The sequence below is a fragment of the Tachyglossus aculeatus genome, chromosome 22, assembly GCF_015852505.1.
Source record: "Tachyglossus aculeatus isolate mTacAcu1 chromosome 22, mTacAcu1.pri, whole genome shotgun sequence".
In the NCBI taxonomy this organism is placed as follows: domain Eukaryota; kingdom Metazoa; phylum Chordata; class Mammalia; order Monotremata; family Tachyglossidae; genus Tachyglossus; species Tachyglossus aculeatus.
Genome location: NC_052087.1, coordinates 16,106,652 through 16,126,884, shown reverse-complemented (window position 1 = coordinate 16,126,884; position 20,233 = coordinate 16,106,652). Strand labels below are relative to the sequence as shown.

The following is a 20,233-nucleotide window of genomic DNA, read 5'->3' as shown; positions in this document are numbered from 1 at the left end:
CTCCTGAAGTGGGAAATCAGAGGCCCAGGGATCTGAGGCATTATTAGGGTGAAGCTGATTGGACTGGATACCTGAAAATGAGTAGGGAAGCTGATTTTGGAGCAGGCTTGGTGGGTGACAAAAAAAGAGGTTGCCCAGATTCACTCTGGATGCCCCCTAGGATCCAGGAATCCCTGCTCACTCCATCTTCACTATCCTTCACCTCCTAGCAAGGAACCTCAGCCTGCCATCCCCATTTACCCACTTAGATAGCCCAGATTCCTTTGGGAAGGAACTTTCTCATTGCTTTCCTTTCCCTTTTACAGCCTGGTAGCTGGATTTCTGATGACTATTTTTGCTAATCAGCCAGTGCCCTCTGCCTCTGCATGTGCTGCCACATCATTATATTCCGAGATTAATTCTCCTCGCTTCACTTATCTGCTGCCAACACAACTCTGCAGTATCCACAGTTTCACACATCATTTAAAACTGGTGCTCCTTTGGCTTTTGATTTGTACCTGTTGAAGTGTCATTTCCTGGGGGTAGAAGAGGAGGATAGTGTTTTGGGTCAGATAAGTGGTTGGGTTGTGTAAATTGAACTTTCCACTGTCATATGTTTTGGGGCAGTGACACAAAGCAAATGTTGATAGAGGAAAAATAAACAAGAATTTTCCATGTGTTTTTTATGTGTCTTTCCACCAGGATATGGAGAAAAATACATGTTTATTGTTTTGTGCCTGTATCTGAAATTTAACCATACCATGAACCTTCACTACCCTCGTAAAATGGCTTTTCATAATACCATGATTAAATAAGTCCCCTCAGAAGCTATCTTTTAGAATATCTTGTTTTTTAAAAGTGATCTAGTGAGCTTCAAAATATTGTGTCTATAATGATTTTGTCTTTTTCCACTTGGAAAATATCCCTCCCATCTTCCCTCCACTGCCACCCTCCCCTATGTTTTAAGTTGTTTGGAGATGAACCTGCTTATTTGGTTTAATAGCAAATGTACAAGTTCAGTGATGTCAAAATTCCTTTATCTGAGCATTTGACAGTAGCACAGCTCCATGAAAGGATATGTTAATGGCTCTTTCTGAGTTGAGGAAGAGCCCGAGAGATGCTATGTTTGGTGGGAGCCCAAAATATGTGTCATTTGATATTTTATCCCAGTAAAATGATGGAGGGTTTCATGGCTCTCAAACCTCCAATTCCCCCTTCTGCAAAGGCGGAGAATGGGCAGCCTTAAACCTATAGGGGTAAGAATGTACATCTCCTTAACCTTGTCCTATACTCAAAATCATTTTCTCACCTCCTTGTGTGGCACATCCCCACCAAGGGATACAATACCATAGGTAGGCGTGCTTGGGTTTGGGATAGAGGATGTGGTCAAGATGGAAATTTAGCTGACAGGTTGGTTACTTACTCCATTCTACTATAACATTTACTTCTTCGATGGATGACTGTAAGCTCCTTGTAGGCAGGGGAATATGTCTACCAACTCTGTTATATTGAAATCTTCCAAGTGCTTAGTACAGTGTGCTGCACACAGTACACTCAATAAATACAACTTATTGATTTATTCACTGATTGTAACAAGAGATCATGTGCACAGCTGCCACAGCCTGGGGATTAGAAAGGAAGGGGAAGGAGGCTGCTTTTTCTTCACCACCATCAGAAATGTTTTTCTGTACACACAGAAGCCTGGGAGGATGGGAGTATTTGTTCTTTGTTCTATTATTAGTTCCCATAAATTGGAGTGACAGCATGGCCTTGTGGAAAGTGCACAGGCCTGGGAGTTAGAGGACCTGGGTCCTAATTCTGACTCCACCATTTATCTGCTATAAGACCTTGGGCAAATCACTTAACTTCTCCTTGCCTCAATCTCCTCATCTGTAAAATGGGATTAAATCCTACTGTCTCTCCTACTTGTATTGTGAGCCCCATGTGGACAGGGACTGTGTCCAACCAGATTAATTTACATCTACTCTAGCACTTAGTGCAGTGCTTGACACACAATAAGTGCTTAACAAATATAATTATTATCATTATTATTGTTGATAATAATATAGTCTAAAGGATCTTGTAAAATCATTGGTCTTCCCTCCTCTCAAGTGTGTGCAGCAGTGTGGCTCCAGGCCCTTTTGATTCTGTCTCAGCCAACTGGTGAAGTTGACATGTTAGGGTGGAAAGCTAACCATTAGAACCACAGGTTACAGAAGAGCTCATAGTAATCTGTATTAGTTTCTACGCTGTTTGAAATGAAAATCTGAAACTGGAGTTCCCTATGGTCCATTGTTAATTCCCAACACCCCTGCAGGATCAAAATGAAATCCAATAGTAATTAAATCTAGTAGATAACATTTTCAAAGCATTTGCACTTGGGAGAGAAGTGGTAGGGAAAGGGCCCTGTAAGATTTAAAATTTACAATTAGTGATCCTCAGTCTGCACACACAATAGAGCTAGATAGTAAAGGTCCCCAAAACGCTTTTTGGCCTCAGAACCAAATGCCTGAAATAGCTGGATCAGCTCTGGCCTGATCCTGGCAATATCCTGATCAACCAGGCCAAAATGTATAACTGGGATTTTAATAATCTGATCATTTACATTAATAAGAACCACCTTGAAATGTTGACCTCTATTGCCTTTATTTATGCCTCCATTTGTTTTCCTGCATAGGTCAGGGTGTTGTGGGCTGCACATGAAATTCCAGGATAAACTTTCCAGTTTGCCAGTCTAGCAAGAGTTCTTTCCATTCAAACATAACCACCATGTCCTGAAATCACCTACTACCCCTGAGGCTCTTACCATATGGCCATTCTACATTTCTCTGAAAAGCTTTTTGGGGGAGGGGTAGTGTGAGTCGTTTGCATATTCTTCTCCCCATACCTAGTCACTACTACTCAACTATTCTCCTATGCACCTTTCATTCATTCATTCATTCATTCATTCATTCATTCAATCGTATTTATTGAGCACTTACTGTGTGCAGAGCACTGTACTAAGCGCTTGGGAAGTACAAGTTGGCAACATATAGAGACGGTCTCTACCTAACAGTGGGCTCACAGTCTAGAAGGGGGATACAGAGAACAAAACAAAACATATTAACAAAATAAAATAAATAGAATATGTACAAGTAAAATAAATAGAGTAATGAATGCATACAAACATATATACATATATACAGGTGCTGTGGGGAAGGGAAGGAGGTAAGGCGGGAGGGAGGGAGAGGGGGAGGAGGGGAGAGCAAAGAGGGGTTCAGTCTGGGAAGGCATCCTGGAGGAGGTGAGCTCTCAGTAGGGCCTTGAAGGGAGGAAGAGAGCTAGCTTGGCGGATGTGGGGAGAGAGGGCATTCCAGGGCGGGGGATGATGTGGGCCGGGGGTCAACGGTGGCACAGGCGAGAACGAGGCATGGTGAGGAGATTAGCGGCAAAGGAGCAGAGGTTGCGGGCTGGGCTGTAGAAGGAGAGAAGGGAGGTGAGGTAGGAGAGGGGGAGGTGATGGAGAGCCTTGAAGCCGAGGGTGAGGAGTTTCTGCCTGATGTGTAGGTTGATTGGTAGCCACTGGAGATTTTTGAGGAGGGAGTAACGTGCCCAGAGTGTTTCTGGTCAAACACAATCCAGGCAGCAGTGTGAAGTATGAATTGAAGTGGGGAGAGACAAGAGGATGGGAGATCGGAGAGGAGGCTGATACAGTAATCCAGACAGGATAGGATGAGAGCTTGAACAAGCAGGGTAGTGGTTTGGATGGAGAGGAAAGGGTGGATCTTGGCAATGTTGCGGAGGTGAGACCGGCAGGTTTTGGTGACAGCTTGGATGTGAGGGGTGAACGAGAGAGCGGAGTCGAGGATGACACCAAGGTTGTGGGCTTGTGAGACGGGAAGGATGGTAGTGCCGTCAGCAGTGATGAGAAAGTCAGGGAGAGGGCAGGGTTTGGAAGGGAAGACAAAGAGTTCAGTCTTGGACATGTTGAGTTTTCGGTGGTGGGCAGACATCCAGATGGAGATGTCCTGAAGGCAGGAGGAGATATGAGCCTGAAGGGAGGGAGAGAGAGCAGGGGCAGAGATGTAGATTTGGGTGTCATCAGTGTAGAGATGATAGTTGAAGCCGTGGGAGTGAATGAGGTCTCCAAGGGAGTGAGTTCAGATAGAGAACAGAAGGGGACCAAGAACTGACCCTTGAGGAACCCCTACAGTAAGGGGATGGGAGGGGGAGGAGGAGCCTGCAAAAGAGATTGAGAATGAACAACTGGAGAGATAAGAGGAGAAGCAGGAGAGGACAGAGTCTGTGAAGCCAAGGTTGGATTGCGTGTTGAGGAGAAGGGGGTGGTCCACAGTGTCGAAGGCAGCTGAGAGGTCAAGGAGGATTAGGATAGAGTATGAGCCATTGGATTTGGCAAGCAGGAGGTCATTGGTGACCTTTGAGAGGGCAGTTTCCGTGGAATGTAGGGGACAGAAGTCAGATTGGAGGGGATCGAGGAGAAAGTTGGTATTGAGGAATTCGAGACAGTGCGTGTAGATGACTCGTTCAAGGAGTTTGGAAAGGAAGGGTAGGAGGGAGATGGGGCGATAACTAGAAGGTGAGGTGGGGTCAAGAGAGGGTTTTTTTACAATGGGAGAGACATGGGCATATTTGAAGGCAGAGGGGAAGGAACTAGTGGAGAGTGAGCGGTTGAAGATGGAAGCTAAGGAGGGGAGAAGGGATGGAGCAAGAGATTTCATGAGATGAGAGGGAATGGGGTCAGAAGCACAGGTGGCCGGAGTAGCACTTGAGAGGAGGGAGGAGAGCTCCTCTGAGGATACTGCCAGGAAGGATGGGAGAGTAGCAGAGAGCACTGAGAGCCGGGGCGTTGGAGAAGGTGGGGGGAGTGACTTCGGGGAGGTCAGACCTGATTGATTTAATTTTATTAATGAAGTAGGAGGCCAGATTGTTGTGGGTGAGGGAAGGAGGAAGAGGAGGAACCGGGGGCCTGAGAAGGAAGTTGAATGTACAGAATCTCCTACTCCTAATCCCTGCCTCACCCCTCTTATCACTTAATTCCCCACCCATTTATTTCCATTACATTCTCCTCCTACCAAGGAAACGTTGCACCCTCCATTCTAACCAGTGAGCATAGCAATCCTGCCACCAGGATGAAGGATGGAGGATGGCAAATACAAGAGATAACTTTTTGTGTCGACTATGCCATCAGGACTGCGGATCTCACTTCATAGAGTCATAGATGAATTAATCAACTGTATTTGTTGGATGCTTACTGTATGCAGAGCACTGAACTAAACAATGGGAAAGTACAATACAACAGAGTTGGTAGACATGTTCCCTCCCCACAACAAGCTTACAGTCTAGAGTTGAACTTCACTTTCAGTGGTGTTTCGAATATGAAAACAATTATATTGAAGGAGGAATAGTGTGGGGTAGTGAGAAGGTAAAGGGAGCATGCATGATGGCAATGGAATGAAAAAATTTGAAAACCACCATCTTGGGATCACTTATTTTTGCTTGCAAATCCAACATTCAACTTCAACAAATGGAAGCTCGGTAGTATTGAATTCTCACCCACTCTGTGGGAAGCAGTGCATTATACCCATGTAGAAGATACCTGAGAAATAGAAAGTATGGTGCTTGCCCTCAAGGAGGTGACAGAATTCCAAACTAAAATCCTTATAATGATGGCATTTATTATGCGCTTACTATGTGCAAAGCACTGTACTAAGCACTTGGGAGGTTACAAGGTGATCAGGTTGTCCCATGGGGGGGCTCACAGTCTTTATCCCCATTTTACAGATGTGGTAACAGGCCCAGAGAAGTGAAGTGACTTGCCCAAAGTCACACAGCTGACAGTTGGTGGAGCTGGGATTTGAACCCATGACCTCTGACACCAAAGCCCGAGCTCTTTCCACTGCGCATCAGAGGCAAAGTTTACCTTGTTTGTGCCTTGTTTGGGATTAGGTGGGATGTCATCCTGATGGACATGTGGGAGACAAAGCAATGTTTTTTTCCTGTAAAATGAAGGTTTTGGAACAGTCGACTAACTAGTCAAAACCAAGGGAGAGAAATGGAATGAGTGCCTCGATGAATGTGGTCCTGTACTCCAGAGTGAGGAGACTCTTAGCCCCTGATTGGAGGTGGCAGGAGTGATATGATTCTCAAAGAGTTGTCCTCTCCTCATACATCTTTCCCTAGCTTACTTGCCCTCCCCGCAGCGTCCTTTGGTGCCTAAGTAGGAGTGGTCCAGCCATTTCATTCAACTCAAGACCTATTCTTGTGAGAGGTCTGCACCTCTGCTACTGCAATTCTTAGTTTCGCTGACATAGCCTAGCATCAGCTTGGAGGAGAGGTTATCAGTGGTCCTGCAGCCCACTTTAACATAAACCCTACTAACCACAAAGGTTATGCCAATAGTGGGAACGACTTTTAGTACAGCATTAAGCTCTTAGTATGGTGCTCTGCACACAGTAAGCATTCAATAAATACAATTGACTGTATCATCATACCTCTGCCCTCAGCCTTCTTGGGTCATGTAATCTAGAAACCTAGGCCATTTACTAGGCAGGAGTTTTAGGAATTGTGTTCCAAAATTTCTTGTCTTAGAAAGCTTCCCTTCACTCTCCCACAGGCACTTTTTCCTCTTGCCCTGTCTGGCCATGGTTCTAATGATAAACACAACATCTTCCCCAACTAACAGAGGTTCCAGATTACTCCTGGACATTCCTACAGAAAAAGACCTCAGGGAAAAAAGGATCTTATTTTTTGTTGTTGTTGCTGTTGCTCTTCAAGCCCTGCTGTTGAGCCCAGGCTAAATTTAACATGCTGAATTCTCATCAATCTTGGCTAATGCAAGGTTAAGACCCCAGTATTTGTCAGTGCATTCATTGTTATGCTGTATGCTAATTACCCTTTTGAATTAGAAAAGCTTGTTCAGCACAGCCTAAGAGAAATCCAAGCTGACATTGTGGTACTGCTTTGTGAATAGCCTCCAACCTTTCCCCAGATACATAGAAATGCTGGTCTAGTTTTCTGGGGCCTAATTGAATACCAATCACCCTTTATTTAATTAATTTGGCTTATGCTTCATTCCACTCTGCTGATGATGCCTCCTGCCACAGCTATACCCCAACACAGAGAAGTTTTCCCTTTAGCTTAACTTAGAATTAAGCTGAGATGCAGGGGATGGATCTAGATAGGTTAAGATAAACAAGAAACAAGATAATTTAAGAAATAGGACAGCATAAATATTCTGTTCTTTATTCATGATCTGGCTCTGACACGTGCTCCTTGGTTTCTTGTCCAGATTTTGATACGTCTTGCTACCTGCTTACCCATGTTGGTGTTTTCTGTGTTATACCTAAAACTCCCAAAGGACAAACTCCCATTGTGGTTTACTTACTTATTTGCCCCATGTCCAGCACTATCACACACATATGGGTTCTTAGTATCAATCAGTCATATTTATTCAGCGCTTGCTGTGTGTAATGCCCTCTACTATGCACTTGGGAGAGTATAATAATATCAGGGTTGGTAAATATGTTCCCTGCCCATATCCTGTTAAACCAGAATGAGGAAGGTGAATTTTTTGAAGGCTCTGAGATCATTCATCTTTATACACTTAGGGAAAAAGCCCTGATAGCTGTGATGTCACCATCCGAATCCCACCCTTGGATAAGAACAAACTATAGAACATTGACCATGTTACTGAATTCCTGTCTGTAGCTCTTTGCTGTTAGAGGAAGCCAAATAAGCAGCCGACTGACCATTCTCCAGCATGAGTGATTTCCTGTGTCACTGGTTGCCTTGGAACTGAGTGAGGCAGAGGTCAAACCTTCTGATCCTGGCTTGTTGATTTTTTTTGTTTGTTTTTAATTTAATATTTGAACAGGGCAGGCAGGTGTCAGCTGTAATAACGTCATACTGAGGAGACCGAAAAGGGCAGTTCCACAGAAAAGAGACCTGTCAGACAAGAGGAGACCAGGGACTTGATGCCTTCTAATGTATCCCTCAGAGAGGGTGCCTCAGGTGGATTGCCATTTTTAATCAAAAGCAGCTGCTATGGTGATAGAAACAGAGATAAATTTTACACCAGTTAACTGTACAACATGACTGCAGTATACTTGCACATATTTCTATTTAAAAAGAATTATGTAATTTCACAGATTGATTATACATCTGTCAAAGAGCTGCATGAGGAATTAAGGGAATCTCTATTGCATTCATACCAATGATAAGTGATAAAATGGTTGGCTTACAGCCCATTCAATGAGCAGTTTCCATATCTGCATTCCTCTCCTGAGGTATTTGTGTGTAAGGAGGCATAACTCTTCCCGCCCTTACTTAGTCTCCCACCTCATCCATTTAGGCACTCAGAATTTGCAACAGCAAATCCATCGTGAGGGAGCAAAAAACTGGGTGATGAACAGTACTGAATTTGTCCACTGGGAAACTGGGAAAATCTCAGTAGGCTGGGTTCCTGTATGAACCATGGTAGCCTTGTCTGTCTCCATGAAGCTACTTGCTTGTCTGGGGCTAACAAGGAATTGCTTGAAGTCACATCAGACAGTTATGTCTTCCACTCATGTCTTCTTAAAGAGTAAGAAGCTGGTCCAGTCCTAGTAGTGAACAATTCCCATCTGTACACAATTCCAACTCTAAGCAGCATACCCCTTGGGTGTCTTAACCTTCTGGTGGCTCTTGACCGTGGCAATCAGAGAATTAACAGAGTCAGCTACAAAGGCAGTCTGGTTTAAATGTAATTTTGTCAGTAGGCAGAGCCAGAGTAGGGGATTTAGGTCTTAGTGCAGGGCTAAGGAATTACCTCAGCAACAATATTTTAAACCAGTTGGTAGGGGAAAAGAGTAGAGATTGAGAAAGGATATGACATCAGTCATCAAAATTGGCATACCAGGAAAGACAGTGGGGGATCACACTTGTACTAAGGAAAGGATTAAGAATTCTGCTTTCAATCATGTAAAATTCGAGGTGGTCACAATGGATCCAAATCAAGACATCTAAGAAACAGCTAGAAGTTTGTTCCTAAGGAGCCCCAAAAGGTAGAACATCCACATCTGCATGAGGCGACCCATAATAGCAATTTGAAAAATGTAACAGAATCTGCCTGTGTCTTAGTGGGGCTAAAAGTATTTAACTCATTTACTAGTTGATTTACAGTATTTCCATGCCAATAGATTTTGTTGCAATTAGTGCAGAAAACTATAAAGTATTGAGCTGAGGTCATGCAGACAGGATATTTTTTTCCATGGATTTTGCTGCCTTTTCCAAACCTCCTAAGTATTCTGGCAGGGAATGTATCTGTTTATTGTTATAGTGTACTCTCCCAAGTGCTTAGTACAGTGCTTTGCACACTGTAAGCACCCAGTAAATACGATTGAAATAATTGAATGGATGAATAGAAATGTTATGGATTGACAGCTGCTGCTCAGAGCTGCTAATCATTCCTTGCTGACCCACTCCCCAGTTCTCAGTTCTCTTCCCCAGCTCCACTACAAATGTGCAAAGGTTCAGGGCACTTTCCTACAATGACCAGGATGACCATGAAGAAACAGACCTCAAAAAGTTCAAATTACTGTCAGTTGACAGATGTGTTGATGTCAGGGTTTCTGAGGTAGGTTTGGAGCTGGTTTGTGATTCTGTAGGCAGGAATCTTGTTTCCAAGAAGCAATCCCTACTTGTTAGTTTGGTCCTTGATCTTGTGTTTGCTCTCTGAAGATTTGGATAAAAAATGGAACATTTTCAGCCAATGAGAGAAGTGTTGAGGACCAGGAGGAAGGTTAAAAAAGAACCAGAAGAAGAGTCATGGAACCTTAGATCAAGAGGAAATCAACCATCAGATAGCAAGGAAAAAATATTGAAATGGTCCTTAGAGAATTTCTATAAAACTGTGTCTATTCACGCAGCAACACATTCATTTCAAAAGGTTCTGACTTGAGCAAAGAATGGATCCTGATGAGTGCCAGCTGTACACTACTTTCCCACAGTTACAGAAACTGGCCTGTGAGTCTTTAAAATAAGAGTTTGTGCAGAATCCCAGTTTTTGATGAGATAGAGTTTGCACAAACAAGCAAGGCAATACTATGACATTTGGCAGCCTTTTGTGCAGCCTTAGGGGAGACTAAATTCATTAGATGAGGATTTGAGGCATTTCCAGAATGCCTTTAGGAAAAAAAATTCTGATAAATTTATCTTCGAGACCATGAATGACTCAAATTCCTTCCACCATGTTGAGTGTCAAGGACACTGCCAAGCACATTTTTTTTAAAGATTTATTAGTGTCTTACCCCATTGTTTGTTAAACAATCCTTTTCTAAACTAGAAAATAAAATAGAATCCTGGTAGATTTTTGCTTCTTTCCGATTTTCAAGCTCTAGGGTTTAATTTTCCCTGCATTTTGAATGGAATGGAAATCACCACAGCTGTTTTTATTTAACAGCTTCAAATGATATAGTGCCTTACTGTGTTCAGAAGATCTTGTTATTGTAGCTCCATCACTGACTGGTATTGGCCCTGTTCTGTGTAGAGGTAGTGGGGTTTTTTTTTTTTTTGGAGTTCATCAACACTTCCTTTGTTGTTCATGCCCAGAGTGCTTTATCTTTATTTGGTGAACTTTTGCTCCAGTTTCTTTCCAAAATCTCTTTCCTTGTAGTGAGAGGACACAATTTTCTGGCCAGACATCACTGGCTAGCTTTCTGGAAGATCTAGTCCCAAAATAACTAGTGGACTGTTCGAGGGTGGTCTTGGAACTACTGTTTGGAGAATTCCAGCTTTATCTCACCATTACACCAGCAGGAGGAGTACAGGATCTGACCATTCTCCCCTCTAGAAGGGCAGATGTTCACCCTCGCTTTAGGGATGTCAAAGGAAAAGCTGAGGGGAAGCATGAAAAGTCTTAATCCAAGATGAAATGTGGCTAAGTGGACCAAAGAAAGCTTAAAGGACTGCAAATCTCCAAAATAAGACTGACCTTCAGGGAGATCCTTTGCTCCAACTGTGCCTCAATTTCCTTCCTACACAGCGCAGTCCTTGCTTTAAATCAAATTGCTCCTGTAAACAGCCGCCATTATAAAATCATTCCGTTGTCACTGTGGGTGATACCATGAATTACCATTCTTTGCATAATGATGCTTTGCATAGACATACTGCACCTGTGGAGTTCCAAGCATAACACTTATTTGAATTGATGGAGGCTCAAAAGAACCCCGTAGCCAGGAACCGTAGGGTGTTCTGTTCATTGACAAGTCCCAGAGCAAGGAACACTAAGCCAGTCAGTCTTAGAAGTGGCAATTTGACCAAATCAGGTTCTCCAGGAAACCCCACTAGTATCCCTGAACTTGGTGGAAGCCTGCAGGGGGGCAGCCCAGAGCCTCCATGGGGTTCGGTGTGCCCTTCCAGTCTCAGGTCCCTATAGGGATCATGGATGGGTTGAGATACAAAGAAAAAATCATTTACAGAATCTCCCAGAATTCCAAAGGGGTTAGGGACAATTTAAGCTGGTACCTGGGTACAGAGTCCATTGGAATTCTGGGAATATGGAGAAGATTGAGGTGTCCAAGCCATGGAAAGATCTCCAAATCAAAAGCCATTTAGCCTAAGGCTCAGTCTCTGCCATCACCAGGCCTCTAAGCTTTGTTAGATAATGGCCTGTCCTGGATTTGCTGATGCCCAAAGTGAATCAGCTGAAACCACTCCAAATCCCAGCAAATCTAGGACAGGCCATTATCCAACAAAGCTTAGAGGCCTGGTGATGGCAGAGACTGAGTATTGGACTGTTTGAGCAGAGGCAAAATCAGATGGCAATTCAGGGTTCTAATGTCCAGCAAGTGTGGGCAGTCTGACACTAGAAGGTGGGGATCATACCGTCGATATTGTAGTCTCCCAAGTGCTTAGGACAGAGCTCCTCATAAAAGAGCTCACTAAAAGCCATTGACTGATTGACAGTTTAGAGCATCTATTCAATGGAACATTTGTTTATTTCTAATAATTAGACCTGTTGGAGCTCCACATTGAAGAGTCTGGACCAGGTTTCTATTTAAGAAAATTAAATTGGGATTTTTATTTATTTTGATCTCCCAAGTGAATTACCTAATGGATTTTGTCAGGGGACTACAGTATTTTCCCCTCTAATGTATTGATTTGCAAAACCCGAGAGTTATGGTGATGCTTATAATGCTCGGTTTCCTGAGTTGTCATTCGTCCTGGATATGCTTTAGGTTCACTGCTTGCAGTTAAAGCCCTGGGTGCTTGGGCGATCAGAAGATAAGTGCTTATCACCAAAATGAATTCTGGGTTGATAGGCTAAGTCACTTGCAGGACATCTCCAGAGTTCTGTTTGCAGGTGACCTCATCATGGGAAAACTGATATATTTTGGGGATGATCCATTGGCATTTCTTAAGGTTTCTCATACTCCCAAGCAGAGGTTGTCTCTACTCTTATTAAAATTCCATCCAAGTTTTAGGCTTGACACTTCACTGTGAAGTTGCTCAGAATATTGAATGGCCACTGGGAACAATGATGATATTGTCAAAGTCTTTCCACAGAAAGGGGAGAAAAATGTCCAAAGTCCCACAATAATTGCAGTATTTGTTGCATATGCATATGTAACATACATGTGCATATAGTAAGAACTTACTATATAATAATAATGGCATTTATTAAGCGCTTACTATGTGCAAAGCACTGTTCTAAGCACTGGGGAGGTTACAAGATGATCAGGTTGTCCCACAGGGGGCTCACAGTCTTAATCCCCATTTTACAGATGAGGGAACTGAGGCCCAGAGAAGTGACGTGACTTTCCCAAAGTCACATAGCTGACAGTTGGCGGAGCCAGGATTTGAACCCATGACCTCTGACTCCATAGCCCAGGCTCTTTCCCACTGAGCCACGCTGCTTCTCCTACTATATGCCAAGTGCTATAGTAGGTTCTGGGGTAGATAATCAGGTTCCAAATGGGGCTCACAGAGGAAGTAGGAGGGAGAACAAGTATTGGATACCGGTTTTGCAGGTAAGGAAAGTAAGGCACAGGGATGTTAAGTGACTTACTCAAGATCACACAGCAAGTAAGTGGTAGAGCCAGTATTAGAACCCTGATCCTCTGACTCCGAAGTTCAAGCTGCTTTCCAACTAGGGAGGACCACAAGTAGGCCAGTTCTACCCTATTTGGCCAGGGTGGCTCTGGACATTTGGCTAGGGTGGCTAGTGATGGTACTTGCTGAGAGTACCAATCCTAGAGAAGGAGAAGGAGGGAGACACCCCTTCTGCTACCAAGGGTCCCAGATCCTGGCTTGCTCCTGCATGCTCTGAGACTCTCCCCCCGCCCCCCCCCCCCCGCCACTACTGAGACTTAGAGCCCATTTTGTCTATTTATTTGTATTGTGTTATAATCTTTCATCACTCATTTTGTGTCTGTCTCTAATCCCTTCACCCTACTTAAACTTTTAGATTATGAGCCCCATGAGGGACTAGGGTCATAGTTAATTCCCACCTGTATATTTTCTCCCAGGTCTTGTTTCAGAGCTGTGCATACAGTGAGTGCTTAGTAAATACTACTACTACTACTACTAGACCAGAAATCCAGACATATGCAACTTCATAAATATCCTACCGGGCACAAAGTCCAATGCAGTGACGTCATTGGAAGTAGGCCTGAGTCCACCTGAACTTAGAGAGTTTATCTAGGGGAGTTCTGACCCCTCCCCACCTTGCTCCAGAGCAACTGGGCTCTTCTCCCAAGGTCTCTGTTTACACAGATGTCCCTTCTGAGTGGTGGGACACAGCAGTGGGAGCCAAGGAAGATGGAGGCTAGAAGCTTAAAATAAAAATACCAGACAGAAGCGAAAAATAGAAATCTAAGAAATATGTATTAAGAATAATCACATCGAGTCAAGAATAAAATAAACAAAACAAATGATAAATACCATCTTTTCACAAGTTTAGTCTTACAAATATTTCAAAATTACCATGCTTAAAAAGCAAGGCTGGCCCAGGACCCCATTCACTATGAGGCAAGAGCCTGATTGTCCAATCCTACAGGTGATCTGATGGTGCCACATACCACACCCCTCCTCTGTGATTTGAAGCCATTTGCTCACCCACTAGACCTTGGATGGATAGGGTGAGTCAGGGGCCAGTCCCTTTCTTGCTGCTACTCCGCTCCACACCCCATGGCTCTGGCCCAGACTCACCCAGTGAGGGCAGGCTGCCCAGTATCCCAGAGACCAGCAATGAGTCCTCTCAGCTGCCAGCTTCTCCCCAGAGCATCACCCGGTGCTCAACTCCAGGGCCAGGTTGGAGCAGGGAGGCAGCTGTGGGTTCCTGCTGACTCAGGACTCAGGCCCTGGGGACCCACCGGAGGGACAGATCTAGGGTTTAGGATCCCCAGACTCCATGGGTCTGGGACTGGGGTAGAGGCTGGACTTCATGTATCTGCCCTCTCTCTACACTTCCCACAAGCTGCTGACTGCCCTCCAATCCTCCGCAACTCTCTGCAGGTTCTCTATCTGCCCCCATAGCTCCTTGCCTTCACCTCCAGCAGCTTGCCCACTTCCCTAGCCCCATACCATTTTCACTCTACCCTGCTCGAACCTCATAGTGTTGAAACAGAACTTTTTAGAAAACAAGCAAAGCTTGAGGCAGAGATGTTTTTATTTCAGGTACAGTGGGAAGCAGCATGGCCTAGTGGAAAGAGAACAGGCCTGGGAGGCAGAGGTTCTAACCCAGATCTGCCACTTGTCTGCTGTGTGACCTTAGGCAAGTCATTTAATTTACCACATTAATCCAAGCATTTATCCTATCTTGATTTGATTACTGTATCAGCCTCCTTGCTGACCTCCTTGCCTCTAGTCTCTCACCTCTCTAGTCTGTACTTCACTCTTATGCCTGTCAGTCCTTGTTTCCCCACTCTTCAAGAACCTCCAGTGGTTGTCCATCCACCTCAGTATCAAAACAGAAACTCCATACCAGCAGCTTTAAGACAATCAGTCACCTTTCCTCCTCCTACCTCACCTCGCTACTCCTCTACTACAACCCACACACTCCATTCCTCTAACACCAAACTACTCACTGTACCTTGGTCTCATCTATCTCACTGCCGACTTCTCACCCACATCATGCCTCTGGCCTGGAACGCCCTCTTTTTTAATATCCAACAACTTCTCTCACCATCTTCAAAGCCTTTTTGAAGGCACATCTCCAAAAGGTCTTCCCTGACTAAACCCTCATTTCCTCTTTTAATAATAATAATGGCATTTATAAAGCACTTACTATGTGTAGAGCACTGTTCTAAGTGCTGGATAATGGCATTTAAGTGCTGGGGAGGTTGCAAGGTGATCAGTTTGCCCCACGGGGGGGCTCACAGTTTTAATCCCCTTTCTCTGAGGCACAGAGAAATTAAGTGACTTGCCCAAAGTCACACAGCTGACAATTGGTAGAGCCAGGATTTGAACCCATGACCTCTGATTCCCAAGCCCGTGCTCTGTCCACAGAGCTATGCTGCTTCTCTACTCCCTTCTCCATTACCCCACAGCACTTATGTACATATCCATAATTTATTTATTTTTATCAGTGTCTGTCTTCCCCTCTAGACTGTGAGTTCGTTTTGGGCTGGGAATGTGTCTGTTATATTGTTCTTTCCCAAGAACGTAGTACAGTGCTCTGCACATAGTAAGTGGCCAATAAATACTATTGATTGATTGATTCTCTGTCCTTTAGTTTCCTCAGCTCTAAGTGGAGATTCAATACCTCTTCTCACTCCTAATTAGACTGTGAGCCTCGAGTGGAGCAGTAACTGTATCCAACCTGATTAACTTGTCTCTATCCTAGCATTTACTACAGTGCTTGGCACATAGTATGCACTTAGCAAATACTATTATTATTATTGTTAAGGGACATGACAGGGGTGGGAGAAGCATTGAACAATGAGATAAGTATGGCTGCCACACATGGGCAATGTCACTGGGGTGGCGGGAGACTCTGTGCATGTGTGGTGGCCAATTTGATGAGGTCTCTGGTTAAGATGCCATCTTGAATGGCCTAAGCATTGGCCATGTTGAGTTCACTGGCAGGCAGACAATATCTACTGCCCTGAGGTGACCACTTAACTTGCTTACCATCTGAAGGCAACCCTACTCAGAATTTTTATATAGAAAAATCTCACAGATAGAGAAAATCTCCAAGAGTTGCAAACTTTTCAACTGCTACAGCCTTACTCTCCTCTTGATGATGGACTATGAGGCATCATAGGCCTACTGGCCTGTGGCAGTTGAGCAAATAATCTTAGGATACCCAGGCACAGCCACTTTATGTGGTCTCTAAAGAGGGTTTGTAGTATCTGAATTTAGTGGGCCAGGGAGGGAGAAAGCTTGTACCTCCCAATATAAGATGGCTGGGAGCCATATGGAGATGGTGCCAAGTGACCAGGTCTAAGGAAACAAGATAAAAGATTTCTTGTTCTTTTGAAGTTCTCACTACAGGTCAAGAGGCGACCATGATAAACAAAGGAGTGGAGCAGATAAAGAGATTGACTGACAAGCAGGGCATCTCTGTTCTAGCCCTGAATTCATCTTTTACTTTCTTCTAATTGAACACCCACCTTTTCCCCATCTATGGGGTAAGGAGAAAACTGCTTCCCCTTGGCTGCTTTGCCTGTCTCTAAGGGATGTAATAAAGAGAAATGAACCTGTACATTTCTTCTTAGAAATGTACAAATTCAAGATACCATTTAAGGACTCAAATAACATTTTAGGAAATGGGCCAGCAAGTTATTTTTCCCCCTCCAATTTAACTTAATTTTCCAATTGTAGAGACATCCAGCTAATTGCCTCTTAAAAGGCTGCCCATCCTAATCACAGGCAAAGGAGAGAAAGATAATGCCTTTTAAGGTATGAGCTTATATTTGTCAGTCTGGAATAATTTACTTTTCTTCTCTTGGTTCTCATTTTTTATTTGCTTTAAATTAGGAAGATGGGAATCATTCAGGAGTGAATGCCAGTGCTGGTTTTCTCATCTCCTAACTCCTTAATATTTCCTGGGTTTCAGTCTTGAATTACAACCTTCACACTTTGTTGGGTCAGACAGCACATGGAGAAGTCCATTTCTGATCAGACATCACTATAGTTGAGCAATTTGTTAGCTGAGATGAGTGGAGAAAGACTGATAAAAATAGAACTTTCCACTTGGAATCAACGCAGGTGGACCTGCATAGCCAGTACATTTGAGGCAAGGGACAGGGAGAGTTTCAAAAATCAAACGAATTACTATTCAGTGTTAACATTAATGTCATTAAAACTCTAGGAGCTTTATTGAGCTACTTTAATTACAGAGCCCACAGTAAGTTGTAGGAGGAGTTATTTTAGAGGAATAGTTTACCCTTTTATCGTCTCTTCATGGCCCAGTGGAAAGAGCACGGGCTTGGGAGTCAGAGGACCTGGGTTCTAATCCTGGTCTTGTATCTGCTATCTGGCTTTGGGCAAGTCACTTAACTTCTCTGTGCCTCAGTTACCTGTCTGTAAGATGGCGATTCAATCCTACTCCCTCCTAATTGGACTGTGAGCCCCATGCGGGACAGGGTCTGTGTCTAACCTGATTAACTCATATCTACCCTAGTGCTTAGACCAGTGCTTGGCACATAGTAAGCACTTAACAAGCATAATAATAATAATTTTGATTTAAATGAAGTTATGCAACTACATGGGAGGTTTTTTTTTTTTCTGAATGAGCAGAATAGATAAAGTGATTGGAAAAATAGTGCTGAAAAATAGGGAGTGCCCTTCAGTAGACCAGATCCATTGTCCAGACCTTAGTTCATAATTTCCTCAGACATTATTCTGGCCAAATTTATCTGTTAAAGAGGCCAGTACCATCTAGATATCTATTACCCTTACCCTTTGGACATGTCTCTCTGACGGAGTTTCTGTTTGAATCTGCATTGCTGTTCCTGGTATGATTCAGAACGGCTCCTGTGTCATTTTTCTAGCATTCTTATGGTTAAACGGACCAGCAATGCTGCAGAGCAGATACAAATCACGCTTTGTACTAGAGAACAGCCAAAGAGTTTCCTGCCAGTCAGAGAGTTGAAGCCACACCTCTTTTGCGGAGATATTTTGCTTCTGATTTGAGTGAGGAGGACCAATGAGAAGGCTGCATTACTCAGTACTGTCAGAGTGTAACCTTCTCTCCCTTCAGCTAATCTCCGTAGCCTTCTTTGGTAGAGCATAGCAGGCTTCCACTGCCACACAGCACACTGGGCAGCTCGGTGCTCAAACTGTTTGTGTGGATGGAGAAACTGAGCTGTGAGGTACTTCTACTTCAGATTTCTGGCTGGCTTTCTTTTTCTTTTAACTTCTTAGAGCATGTTCAGGACTAAAAGAGCTGGGAATTTTGAGCTCCCAGGGATCTGGTCATTTGGGATTTAATGCCATGAATGGCCAGTTCCCCTTGTTCCCATTTTCCTTCTCTCTGCCTCAGCATCATTGTTCTGTTTGCAGCTATTAAAGCTAAGAAGCTACATTCGCTAAAGACTCCTTTCCAAGGGTATCAGTCATTAACATACCGAGTGCTGCATCTGTTTCTTGGTTAAGACTGAAGAAAGACGTCTTAAGCTGGAAATCCTGCTTGCACGTTTTCACTCACTCTCCTTCCCTCCCTCCCTCCTCATCCTCCTTCTCCTCCTCCTCTCTCTCTTTCTCTCTCACGTGCACACACACACACACACACACACACACACACACACACAGACACCGAGCAAGAGGCATATGAGGCATATACTGCAGCAGGTTCTCTTTATTCTAAAGCGTTGTCTTACTTTGGAGATGCAGTGACAGTATAATGGAAGGAAAAGTCCCTGTTTCTAGGCAGGAAAATTACACGAGTCAGGCGGTGAAAGGAAAGAGCAGTTAAAACAGTAGCAGCAGCAGCACACCGAAGAAGGGAGAAGCCACAGCTGTGCAAACTAGACCCTGAAGCAGACAAGCACGAGACTGGTGAGATACCAAGAGACATTTGGAGATCCTGAAGGTGTGCCGGCAGTTGGATTGCTTTTCTCTTAGCCTCCTACCCCCTCTCCCCAGCTTCCCCCAGCCCTCCTCCCCATTTGGAGCTACGTGGGGTGAACACTCCGTGGGTACTGCCTCTTATTCCTCAGATTTCATCTCTTGCCTGGCTGCTGCTGCTGCTGCCTCTTGCAGCTAATATCACCGTTGCTGCTGTTGCTGCTGCTGCCTCTGACAGGAACGTGTTAAGAAAGCTGAAGGAGAAAATGCCAGCCATCCTGGTTGCCTCCAAAATGAAATCGGGACTGCCCAAACCTGTCCACAGCGCTGCACCGATCGTCCACGTCCCGGTGGCCAGGGCTGGCCCTCAACCTTGCTACCTGAAGTTCGGGAATAAGGTGGAGGTGACCAAGCCTGTGTATTCCAGCCAGATCCCCCTGAAATCGCAGGGACTGCATGAGCCCGGGGGAGAAGGACTGGCCCTGAAGAAAACCGGTTCTGTGGAAAATGGGTTTGACACCCAGGTGAGAGAAGCGTGGCTGTGAGGACGGGCATTCCACAGTGGATTAGGAGACAATGAGACGGTGTGGGGAGCAAATGATGAAAGGGGGGAGATTCTTAATGTGGGGAGATCTGTTCATGGTTGGATGATAAGGTACTAGCAATGAAAAAAGGACATTTTGGTGATGGGTGTGGTTGGGGGAAATTGGGGCTCAGAAATGCATGTGGTTTCAGGAGAGTGTAACAAGGCTCCTGTCCAGTGGTTTGGGCCAGGATGTGTAAGGTGTGTATATCTGCAAAATGTCTGTGGTGGACAAGGAGGCATCTGTTAGCCGGAAATGTGTGTTTTATGTCAGAAAGCAATAGAGATACAGAGGAACTCTGCCAGCAAATTTTATTTCTCCTTACCTGCAGTATTTAAGAAAATCATGTTCATCAGAACATATCCAGTGGCTTTCAATTTTTTTAATTATTCAGTGATATTTATGTTTGCTTGCATGGTCATCTGAGTGCTTAGGGCACAGCTGAAAACTCAGGCAGGTGATTCTCAGAGAATGAGAGATGCAGTGCACACATCCTTCAGCTTGTTGAATCACTGTTCATGTATGAGCGTTTCTGGAACTGACAGGATTATCGGTGTAATGCTGGGCTGCAGGCAGGCAGGGAGCAGTGTTGATTGCATGGTGCCATCTGAGGAAAGCAGATGGCTGGCATGTTTGCTATTTGATAGATGATTTGTAGAGCTCTCTAATGGTATTACCCA

General features: G+C 44.3%; 1 protein-coding gene across 2 annotated transcripts in view; it reads left to right on the top strand.

Annotated features, from left to right (window-relative positions):
* The first annotated feature begins 18,749 nt into the window (after positions 1-18,749).
* Positions 18,750-20,233, top strand: part of NAV2 (neuron navigator 2) — a 361,092-nt gene continuing 359,608 nt past the window's right edge. For both annotated transcript variants that reach the window (XM_038764952.1, XM_038764951.1), the window contains exon 1: positions 18,750-19,493. In XM_038764952.1, coding sequence (XP_038620880.1) covers positions 19,236-19,493 — 258 coding nt within the window. In that variant the 5' untranslated portion in view covers positions 18,750-19,235. The remainder of the gene's footprint in view (positions 19,494-20,233) is intronic.